This window comes from Solanum tuberosum, unplaced genomic scaffold (genome assembly GCF_000226075.1).
Source record: "Solanum tuberosum cultivar DM 1-3 516 R44 unplaced genomic scaffold, SolTub_3.0 scf00029, whole genome shotgun sequence".
NCBI lineage: Eukaryota > Viridiplantae > Streptophyta > Magnoliopsida > Solanales > Solanaceae > Solanum > Solanum tuberosum.
The window spans coordinates 2,766,569-2,779,216 of record NW_006238955.1 but is presented as its reverse complement, the minus strand read 5'-3'; the positions used below and the strand labels follow the sequence as shown (position 1 = coordinate 2,779,216).

General features: G+C 36.5%; 1 protein-coding gene across 1 annotated transcript in view; it reads left to right on the top strand.

Annotated features, from left to right (window-relative positions):
• LOC102579912 (phosphoglucomutase, cytoplasmic-like) overlaps positions 1-12,648 on the top strand; it is a gene marked incomplete at its 3' end in the record, with an annotated part of 21,094 nt that overhangs the window by 3,705 nt on the left and 4,741 nt on the right. Inside the window, 11 exon segments of the mRNA NM_001288404.1 lie at positions 8,472-8,534; positions 9,811-9,930; positions 10,019-10,119; positions 10,496-10,555; positions 10,652-10,751; positions 10,873-11,030; positions 11,120-11,215; positions 11,341-11,404; positions 11,507-11,588; positions 11,681-11,856; positions 11,951-12,027. Of these exon segments, the coding sequence (NP_001275333.1) occupies positions 8,472-8,534; positions 9,811-9,930; positions 10,019-10,119; positions 10,496-10,555; positions 10,652-10,751; positions 10,873-11,030; positions 11,120-11,215; positions 11,341-11,404; positions 11,507-11,588; positions 11,681-11,856; positions 11,951-12,027 (1,097 nt within the window).

The following is a 12,648-nucleotide window of genomic DNA, read 5'->3' as shown; positions in this document are numbered from 1 at the left end:
TTCTCGTACAACCAGATCTTCATTGCTTGCTGTTTTCAAGTAAAATTTCACAAGATGTCTTTTGGGTGTGATATTTTTGGCTTTAAAAACACGAGAATTGGAAGCTTAAGTCCTATGATTCATCCAAAATCCTTAATGAGGAAATCAAAACATCGATCATCAGAATCCATGAAGAATTGATGAAGAGGTCATTTTGGAAGATCTGGACCTAAGTGTAGCTATTGTCATAAGCTGGGACACACTCATGAAGTATGCTATTAATTGCACGGTTGACCATCCAAGAATGCTCATGTTGCTCGGGCTGACACTACATGTCATCAATGAGTTTAATTATCTGAAGAGGAATATAATGAGTATTTTCACTATCGAGCAAGTAAGCAGACATCTCCACAAGTAGCCTCGGTTGCACAGACTTGGAACCTGAGTTGTGAACTCTAGCGATTTTGATCATATCTCCGATGATAAATCACTTTTGTCAAATATTGTTTATTCACGGTCTCTTTTGGCTGTTACTTTAACCAATGGGATCCAAACCAAAGAAAAAGGAATTGGGCTAGCTAATCCCCTATCCTCTGTCACTTTAAATTCTGTTCATTATGTCCGTGGTTGTTCTTTTAATCTCGTGCCATATTATTTCTTTTTAGGACTCTTTTATCATGTAGGACCGCCGTATGAAACAGACGGTTGGGGTAGAATATGTATCACAAGGCCTCTACTGCCTTACCTCTCTTAATCCCACTCGAGCATGTCCAGTTATAGATGCTCCAGACTTAATTCACAAACGTTTGGGATATTCAAGTTTGTTGAATGTACAAAAGATAGTGCCTAGTTTGTCCATATTAGATTGTGAATCGTGCAAACTCAGGAAACACACTCGCACTACCTTTCTACGTAGTGTTGAGAGTTGTGTAGAGTCTATTTTTTCCTTAGTTCACTTTGATATTTGGGGTCATACTTCATAGTAGAATCAACTCAACCTTAGGATTTCGTTATTTTGTAGCTTCATTGATGATAATTCAAGAGTTATTGTGCTGAAATACAAAATCAATTTGGTTTCTCTATTCGTACCTTTCGTAGTGATGATATCGTCGAATATATGTCCTCCCAGTTTCAACCGTTTATGACCTAGTTTCAAGGAATTATTCATCAGTCTTCTAGTTTGTACACCCCTCAACGGATGGAGTAGCAGAGAGGAAGATTAGGCACCGCATCAAGACTAGTAATTTACTACTTTTACTTGTACATAAGTATATATTAATCTCAATACATTACTAGTTATTGTCTTTGTCCTTTAGGCTTCAATTCACACTTCAAAATGATTTTGAGTTCACAACTTCACATCTTAGTTACACGGACTCTTCACTTTTGATGCCGCACCCGTGTCGGGTTCACCAAAAATACACTACTTTTGGCGAATCCGACACGCACCCGTTGACAGTTTTGAAGATCCGAGCAACATAGCTTAACATTATACAAAACGTCAAAATCTAAAGTAAGAACCATATTCCTCTTAATTTCTCTTTGTGTTACACTTGTATAGTTCTTTTCATATTAATGTTTACCTGTTTCAAGTATCTGTCAACATAATAGGTTGTTAGAATAGGAAAAGGAATATGATTTGTAAGTAGTATCCTACTCTGAGAAAGATTGTCACGTAGTGTCTATAAATAAGGCTCAGTGTAAATAATGTAGATACACAATTCAATACGTAATATTTTCTCCTATATTTCCTACATAGTATCAAAGTATTAGTGGGAAATTAATTGTTGTACAAATTTCCATGAAAGAGAATCAGTCACTGAACATTTTTTTTGGTGGCAACACAACTGTCTGCATTAAATTAATTTTTGGTAGTGTTGTGCAAATTCCAACACCGCCACTGGGTCCAGAATACCTTTCAGATTTGTTGAAAATAGGCGACACGTAGGCACTCATGCACCGCCAAAAGTACTTCTCCTGCGAGCACGTCAGATCCATGTGCTAGCGCATGCTTATTTTCGGCGATCTTTTTTTTTCCAGTAGGGTTGCTCCATCAATCCAATCCTACCCAATTTTCTCTGATTTTGATCACTGTCCAGCGGTATGATCTAGGTGTCCGTCGACTTCAACACTGTTCCAACGATTCCAGGCTGCTTTAGGCCATTTTTTCAAAGAAATATTTTACTGTCAGCGTCATTTGGAGATTCTGAGCTGTCCATACCATTTTCTTCAAGATCCAGTCACTTTTTATTTTTCGATGAGATCTTAATTCTCGTACAACCAGATCTTCATTGCTTGCTGTTTTCAAGTAAAATTTCACAAGATGTCTTTTGGGTGTGATATTTTTGGCTTTAAAAACACGAGAATTGGAAGCTTAAGTCCTATGATTCATCCAAAATCCTTAATGAGGAAATCAAAACATTGATCATCAGAATCCATGAAGAATTGATGACGAGGTCATTTTGGAAGATCTGAACCTAAGTGTAGTTATTGCCATAAGCTGGGTCACACTCATGAAGTATGCTATTCATTGCATGGTTGACCATCCAAGAATGCTCATGTTGCTCAGGCTGACACTGCATGTCATCAATGGGTTTAATTATCTGAAGAGGAATATAATGAGTATTTTCACTATCGAGCAAGTAAGCAGACATCTCCACAAGTAGCCTCGGTTGCACAGACTTGGAACCTGAGTTGTGAACTCTAGCGATTTTGATCATATCTCCGATGATAAATCACTTTTGTCAAATATTGTTTATTCACGGTCTCTTTTGGCTGTTACTTTAACCAATGGGATCCAAACCAAAGAAAAAGGAATTGTCTAGCTAATCCCCTATCCTCTGTCACTTTAAATTCTGTTCATTATGTCCGTGGTTGTTCTTTAATCTCGTGCCATATTATTTCTTTTTAGGACTCTTTTATCATGTAGGATCGCCGTACGAAACAGACGGTTGGGGTAGAATATGTATCACAAGGCCTCTACTGCCTTACCTCTCTTAATCCCACTCGAGCATGTCCAGTTATAGATGCTCCAGATTTGTTGAATGTACAAAAGATAGTGCCTAGTTTGTCCATATTAGATTGTGAATTGTGCAAACTTAGGAAACACACTTGCACTACCTTTCTACGTAGTGTTGAGAGTTGTGTAGAGTCTATTTGTTCCTTAGTTCACTTTGATATTTGGGGTCATACTTTATATTAGAATCAACTCAACCTTAGGATTTCGTTATTTTGTAGCTTCATTGATGATACATCTGAGTTATTGTGTTGAAATACAAAATCAATTTGGTTTCTCTAATCGTACCTTTCATAGTGATGATGTTGTAGAATATATGTCCTCCCAGTTTCAACCGTTTATGACCTAGTTTCAAGGAATTATTCATCAGTCTTCTAGCTTGTACACCCCTTAACGGATGGAGTAGCAGAGAGGAAGATTAGGCACCTCATCGAGGCTGCTCGCACTCCTCATTCAATTTCACGTTTAGTTGTGTTTTTGGGGCTATTTAATTAATTAGATACCCTCATCTTTCATTTTGACTCAAATTCCTTATTTAGGTCTCATTTATTTGCACTTAATAAAGGTTTGAATCTGAATAATTGAGATCTCAATCTCATTCCATTAAGTACATTTGTTATTTTTAAATTTTTTATCACTTAATGGGTCTCAATTCATCTGATTCAATCAGATCTGGAATAGAGTCTGAAAATCATTTAGAGCTTTTATTATCGCTCTTTTATATTTATATTTTTAAAATTAATTAAACCTCTCTCCTTCTAATCTATAACCCTATCTCTTGAACATCATCGACATGGTGATGGACTCCTCAACCTCCATCTCACCTCTTTCAGCTGTCGTCGACTCCTCATAGTCAATGGGATGAATGTTTACAAATATAATAATAATAATATGTTCATTGTAAATTCACCGAATCTGTCAAATAAGAAGGTGGTGATGCAGATTGCAAGGTCTCAAGAGTCTTGCGGATAGTGGATGGAAAGGCACGAGTGTATAAATGGAGAAACCTTTGGAAGTACAGATGGTCTAGGAAAGAGCATTGGTGAATCCTTTGGAAGATGGTGGACCAACAACAAAAAATGGTGGCTCCAGCAAGCAACTATAATCTGTGGTAGAGTGGAGTATGGGATTGAGAGAAAAATGTGTGCAAACTGGAATCTATTTTTTGCCTTTTCTTCTTTGAAACTGGTGCTTTTGAGGTTTTAATTTTTTTTAATGGAGGTTCAGTTCACTCGTTGAAATTACTATGTTGGCGGGGAGGAGGAGACCAGTATAGTCAAAGGCGTGCTTTAAGCGCGCTTAAGCCCTGAAGCGAGGCTCAAAACGTGTTGTGCACTTCGCCTTGCTTTATGTGCGCTTCAGTGTCGTCATCAAGGTTCTAAGGCAAACTTTTCCTCACCATTGAACCTCTTATGAAGAAGTGACACTGAACAATTGATATTTTACTTTTATCATAATTTTTTTTTCAATTTCTTTGGTCATATATTTGTCATTCATGTTTATACATATTAGTCTTGGACTAAACATATATATTTTTATTTTTTTCTCCCTTTTTTCATTAAAGCCCACACTTTATTTGCGCTTAAAACCCTAACAAACCTTAGATTTTTTTTGCGCTTTTCGCCTTTGATAACACTGGAGGAGGCCCGGAATGGTTATAGCTAATTTCAGATTCAAGGATTGTATTTCTCTTAATTATGTTCATTAATAATTTTGATATACATTTTTATATGTATATTCAAATGCTTAAAAACAAACGATCTTAATTATTTAGTGTTCAGATCTATAAACCACATCTTAATATTCAAATGTATATTCAAATTCAAACATCTTAGGCCTCATTTGTTTGCACTTAATGTAGGTCTGAATCTGAATGGTTAAAACATTAGATCATTGAGTGCATTTGTTCTCATTTAGATTTCAAGTACTTGATGGGTTTCAATAGGTCTTAATCATTAAGATCTAGAACAGAGTCTTAATATCATTAAGAGATATTTTTGTGTGGATAATATTCACAATCACTCTATCCACATTCACTAGCCACCATCACTAACCATCTTTATAATCACCACCACCACCACCACCACCACCACCATTACCATCGTCTACCACCAACCATCAATACGAACTACTACTATCAAATGCTACCATGCTTATCTCCTCCATCATTATGATTATATCCATTGACATCGCCACCACCATCTCTGTAGCTGTCGCCACCACCACCACCACCATCATTGTCATTGTAGCCACCGCCATCTCCCCCACCACTATCAACCACTATCACCCCTATAGTCAATTTCTACTACCAATAAATTTCATCATCACAACTAAAACCACCGCCAACTACCACCATACAATTTTTTGTCACCACCACCACCACCACTTCTACCACTACTATCAACCACTACCATCATTGTGGTCAATCTCTATTACCTACCACCTCCATCATCATAACTAGTACGCTGCCAACTATCAACTACTAGACATTCTTGAACAACCAACATCAACACAACCAACTAGTAACATCAACCAACTTCATCAATACAACCACCAACACCACTACCAATCACCACCATTATGATAGTCACCACAACACCAACCACTTCCACTGTCACAACTATCATTACTAGCCACTAACAACAACTATTACCTTCACCACCACCACTACAAAGTATCTCCACCATCACGAGCAAGTATAAGTATTTCATTTTTTTAATCAAATAATGTTTTTATGTTGTTAATTCTTTTTAAATATTTAATTAATTTTTTATTTGAATTGTATATTTATTATGTACATATAAATAGATTATGTACATTCGGATGTTGTAAAACAAAGTCTTAATTAATTGGTGTTCAGATCTAGAGACAATATCTTAATCATTAAGATGTGCATTCAGATTCAGACGTCTAAATCTTAATAAAAACAATTGAGGCCTTAATCTTAATCCAAACAAATGAGGCCTTAATCTTAATCAAAACAAATGAGGCCGTAGTATTGTTTCCTCAGTCACCTCTATACTCTCTTCACCCTCGTGTCTTTGGGAGTACATGTTTTGTTCATAACTTCAACACCTCTATACTCTCTTCGCCCTCGTGTCTTTGGGAGTACATGTTTTGTTCATAACTTCAACACCTCTATACTCTCTTCGCCCTCGTGTCTTTGGGAGTACATGTTTTGTTCATAACTTCAACACCTCTATACTCTCTTCGCCCTCGTGTCTTTGGGAGTACATGTTTTGTTCATAACTTCAACAACTACATACCCAGTTAAATCCCACTAGTGAGGTTTGGGGAGGGTAGAACGTACTCAAACCTTACCACTACCTCATGTATAAAAAGGGTATCATTACTTCTCACTCGATCTTCATTGGTACCTTATGTGAGCTGATGTCACATTTTTTGAGTCTCGACCTTTACATCTTCTGATCATGATCATTCTCACATATGTGAGGTCTTACCTATACCGTCTTTTGAAGAATTTGCGGTTACTTTTACATCTCCATCCGAAGTGCCACCAATCTTACCCGTATCAACTTTTGAGGAATCTACAATTACTTTTACATCTCCGTCCATAGTACCTCCACTCCTGGCTTATCATGTCGCCCATATCCAACATCTGGATAAGATGATTCACATCACTCACCCGACCCTGGACCTACTGTGGACTTGTCTCCTCTTAATCAACCAATTGCGATTCGAAAAGGTGTACGGTCCACTCATAATACTATCCCTCTTTATACCCTTTTAAGTTATCATTGTTTGTCATCACTCCATTATGCCTATGATTGATGACATGTCTGCTTTACATGCAAGTGGTACTTGTGAGCTTGTTCTTCTTCCTTTAGGTAACTCTATCATTGGTTGTTGGGTTAATGCATTGAGTTTATGCCGTCAAAGTTGGTCCGGACGACCAAATTGATCAGCTTAAGGCTCGTCTTGTTGCCAAAGGGTATACTCAAATATTTGGACTTGGATTATAGTGATACTTTCTCTCTCATGATAAAATAACATATGTCTGATATTGGCCCCTATATCAATTGACAGTAAGAATACTCTTCTCCATGGTGAGCTTGAAGAGGAAGTTTATATAAAGCAACCATGTGGTTTTGTTGCTCCGGGGAGGGGGGGGGGGGGTCTAGCCTTGTGTGTCGGTTGCGCGGGGGGGGGGGGGGGGAGTCTAGCCTTGTGTGTCAGTTGCGCCGGTCACTTTATGGTATGAAAAAGCCTTCTCGAGCCTGGTTTGGAAAGTTTAGGACAATAATTCAGGAGTTTGACATGTCTCAAAGTGAAAGCTGATCATTCATCGACATTCATCGACATTCTTCTCCAAATCCATGTATCTATTTGGTGGTTTTTATTGATGGTATTGTTATTACTGGCAATGATCAAGATGGTATCATAAGTTTAAAACTCTTTCAACATTTCCAGACTAAAGACCTCGATAGATTGAAGTATTTTCTTGGTATTGAGGTTGCGCTGTTCAGATCAAGTATTGTTATTTTTCAATGCAAGTATGCCTTAGACATTATTGAGGAGACATGAATGGTGGGATATAGACCCATTGGCATTCCTACAGTTTCAAATGGTAAACTCTTGCTAGCACAGGGGGAGACACTCAGTGATCCTGAAAGATATAGGTGTCTGGTTGGTAAGTTGGATTATCACATAGTGATCAGACCTGGCGTTTCTTTTCCTAGGAGTGTTGTAAGTTAGTTTATGGATTATTCCTGTGATAGTCATTGTGATGCAATTGTTCGCATTTTGCTATATATAAAGTTATTTTCAGGTAAAAGATTATCTTTAAAAATCAAGGTCATGAGCTGATCGTTAGATACAAATACATTGATTTGGTAGGATCACCTTGTGATAGACATTCTACATTAGAATATTTTGTTTTAGTAGGAGGTAATTTGGTATCCTGGAAGAGTAAGAAATAGAGTGTGGTTGCTCGATATTAGTGCAAAAGCAGAATATCGAGCAACTGTAGCAACTTGTAAGCTAGTTTGGATAAATTGTTGCTGAGAGAGCTAAAGTTTGGAGAAATCAGTTAAATAGAACTTGTGTGTGATAACTAAGTGGCATTTCATATCACATCAAGTCGGTAATTCATGAGAGGACTAAGCACATTGAGATTGACTGTCACTTTGTCAAAGAAAAAAAAAAAACTCTCCAGAGATATTGTTACAAAATTTTGTGAAATTGAGTTATCAACTTGCAGATATTTTCACCCAGTCCTTTTGAGCCTCGTATTATTAATTACATATGTAGCAATTTCTGTACATATGGTTTTGTATGCACTAGCTTTGAGGGAGAGTGTTAGAATAGAAATAGGAGTATGATTTATATATAGTATCTTACTTGGAGAAGGATTGTCATGTAGTGTCCATAAATAGAGCCCAGTTTAAATTATGTAGATACACAATTCAATGATATTTTTTCTCTATACTTCTCACATACATCATACTTAATACAGGGTTCTAAAGCCCCTGGGGCATTTATATTGACAGCAAGTCACAACCCAGGTGGCCCTCATGAGGTATTGCCAACAATATTTTCTTATTTTTGATGTTTTGTTTCTGCATCTCTCCAACATTATGTGATAACCTATTATTGAATTGGGAAGTTTTAATTTCTATTCTAGGATTCAACTGTTGTTATGGTCTTTTTATCAGCTCATGTTTGATTCACAGTTGAAAAGTAGGATTTTTCTTTTCTCTTTACGGCTTTTCCCTTGCTCTGTTATAGTTTAATTGTATTCTCTGAGACCTGAAAATCATGCTACGTGCTAAGGGTCGTTCCCTTAGCTTGTAGAATTGTAAAATTAGTATGCTTCCATTTTCTTTTCATAGAGAACTGGTTTTTCTCATTGCTTGTTTGGCCTAAATATACATCTTCCTTTTAAAGATGAAAAACACAAAAATTTCTCGGTTATCAAAAAAAAAAAAGAAAAAAAAGATGAAAAACGCAACTTACACGTTCTGTTTTCTATTCTCTAGGGAGTTCGTATGTACTTTCTATTTTTTGTGAGGGCGGGGAGGGGACATGATGAAATGTGCCTTTGTTGCAGCTGATTAAGAACCTATAAATATATACACACAACAGACATCTATGTACATGCCCTTTAAACATGTTCTTATTATTTGGAGGGAAAATGTTGCAGGGAAGAATACATTATGGTTGATGAAAAGATTGTAGGTCTCCTTTCAGATTATTTAGTAGGCGTTTGGCCATAGCCAAATATTTATCCCTTTGTTTGGGAATTTATGGAATTGGAGTTGTGTTTGGTTATACTTTTTGCAAAGAACACTTGGAATAATGTTCTTGGATGTACTTAAATACAACTTCAAAAGTGAAAAATGAGTTGGAGAACAGGTTACAAGCTCACTAATATTTTGGTCATAAAAAATCAGGTTTAAGCTGTTTTCCAGATTTGAAATACAACTTTAAGTTGGATTGGAATTTTCATGGCCAAACACTGATTTTCAAATAAAGTGAAAATTACTCCAGAGAAAACTGAACAATTTTTATGACCAAACTTGTTCTAGTATACCTATTAGAGCGTCCGGAATGCCTTTGAAATAACTAGTAGCCTCGAAAGGTGTTTTATTTGGAGGACAACACCTTCGGTGGGAAAATGGTTAATGAAAATAAAATAAATGTGGGATATCCTATCAATTATTTTTTAGAATTCTTATTAAATTGTTTAGACTATCTTGTTTTGAATACCTGTTGAGAGTGTTTATAATACCCAGGTGATAAGTTTTGTCAGTTTTTCCTGAAGACTACAGTTTCTCATATGTATTCACCTGTAGGATTTTGGAATTAAGTACAACATGGAAAATGGTGGACCTGCTCCGGAAGGTATAACAAACAAGATCTATGAGAACACCACAACAATAAAGGAGTACTTGATTGCTGAGGGCCTGCCTGATGTAAGATGCACTGCTTCCCTAGTACATTTTCCTGAGTCTTAATTTTATTGATGAAGTAACATTTTGATATGGCCCAACTTGAATGTAGGTGGACATATCTACAACAGGTGTCTCAAGCTTTGAGGGTCCAAAGGGGAAATTTGACGTTGACGTTTTTGATTCAACTAGTGATTATCTGAAATTGTTGAAGTATGGATGCTTCTCTTATGTGCAAAAACAAATGTCTTTCTGCTTTCAGTCGAGTATTGCTTGTACATGTAAATGTGTCCTTTGATATCTAAAGGTCAATCAACAATTTGTTGCAAAGGCACTATACAGCTATTATTGAAAGTTGTGTCATTCCCTTCAAATTTTTAAGGCCATGTGATATGTCTTGGGCTTGTTTTTGACTGAACATTTATAAGGGATATTGCTTCATGCATGTCTTTTGACATTGTTTTAAAGCTTATTTTCATCTTTATTACCTTTCGTATTGTTCTTTTTATCGGTACTTCAATTTAGTTATTCTTTTTGAAGTAAATTTTCTTTTCTGACTCAATATTTAACATTGCATATCTGTTTCCAGGTCAATATTTGAATTCCCAGCTATCCAGAAGTTGCTCTCTTCTCCAAAATTTAGTTTCTGGTATGCACGTTGGAAACCTTTTGATGTACATTCTCCAGTCAATTCCTTTTTTTGCTAAGAGTGTCAGCTAGTTTCTCACATCTATGCCTATTGTAGCTATGATGCACTTCATGGTGTTGCTGGCGTACATGCAAAGCGTATATTTGTGGAGGAGCTTGGGGCAAATGAAAGCTCTCTAGTTAATTGTGTACCCAAGGTCCTCTGATTTTCCTTCCATTGAGAATTTTCTTGCATAAACTGTTTGGCTTTCTGTTCTTCTAATGCTATATTTTAGGACTCTTTTGTTCTTTCTATGACATGTATGATTAATTTAATAGGAGGACTTTGGTGGAGGGCATCCCGATCCCAATCTGACATATGCAAAGGAGTTAGTTGCACGTATGGGATTGTCTAAAACGCATTCTGAACCCAATCCACCAGAATTTGGGGCAGCTGCTGATGGAGATGGGGACCGTAACATGGTCCTGGGGAAAAGGTAACTTCTTGTTGATATCTTTTTTGAACTACAACTAGTCACTTTCCTGAGTTGCATCTTAAATTTTGTTTTTTCTGTTTATTTTGTAGATTCTTTGTGACTCCTTCCGACTCTGTAGCTATAATTGCTGCCAATGCTGTACAAGCTATTCCTTATTTTTCTGGAGGTTTGAAAGGTGTTGCCAGGTCTGTATCATTTCGAGCTAAGCTGTACATGATTGTTATGCTGTTAATATTTCTGTTCAAGAGCAATTCATCTTGTGATGAAATCTGTCAGAATTTAATGTGATGCAATGCTTATCTTTCTACAGGAGTATGCCCACATCTGCTGCTCTTGATATAGTTGCTAAACACCTGAACTTGAAATTTTTTGAGGTACTATAGCTCCATTGACATTTATATGTTATTTATTTTATCTTTTGTTGGTGGAGGGTTGAAGGCATGCTGAATTTTATGTTTTCCATTGCCTTTGCTAAGGTACCCACTGGTTGGAAATTTTTTGGTAACTTGATGGATGCTGGAATGTGTTCAATTTGCGGAGAAGAAAGTTTTGGAACTGGTTGGCTTTCTGGACTTAATTCTTGTATCTAATTTGATACAAGTAGATTGGACATGTAAAGGCATTAAATCTTTTTAATTATCTCTTCACAGGCTCAGACCACATTCGAGAGAAAGATGGAATATGGGCTGTTTTGGCTTGGTTATCTATCCTTGCCTATAAGAATAAGGACAACCTTGGGGAAGGTAACCTTGTGTCTGTTGAAGATATTGTTCGCCAACACTGGGCAATCTATGGACGTCACTATTACACTCGATATGACTATGAGGTTTTTGCTTGACAGTCATATTTAATGTTAAATGAATATTTTCTGCATCTCCTTAACTCAAATCATGTCAGTCAATTTCTTTTGTTTCTTTTAGAATGTCAATGCTGATGGTGCTAAGGATCTTATGGCTCATTTGGTGAAGCTGCAATCTTCCATTGATGAAGTTAACAAGTAAGCTAACTATTAGTTTCAACTTTTAAGTTTTCTGTGGAATACCCAATGTTTCTAAAGCATGACTTGATGCAATTTTGCACTCATTTTATATTTCTATTTCTTTATCTTTATACTTTGATGATGTCCATCCTTTGTATGAGAAATTCCAGAAGAAACTAGCTTAAACATGGGGTAGTAGGTCTTCCTTAAATTGTAATTATAACAAAGTGACATTTAGACTGATCCTGTGCACTCAATGACACTTGGAGCATTTATACATAGCATCTAAGAGGTGCAGCTGTACTAGAATGTATTAGTGGGTGCGTTTCCTTTATTTTAATCTTGTTGTTGATTTAAAGTGGCCAACCTTGCTCTCTATAACCGTTTTAACATCACGAACAAATAAGGTAGCCTTGACTTCTATTTGTAGGATTCCATGATCAGTTTACGTTATGACAAGGATAAGAAACTTGTCTCTACAATTGAGCACCGTATGAAGAACTGTACCATCAACAATATTGAGAAAAGATAAGGTTTTGTCATCTTCAAGAAATTTCCCATCATGAATAAGTTACAAGGAGTTAGTCTAACTTATTCATGATGAGAAGTTTCTTGAAGATCACAAAACCTTATCTTTTC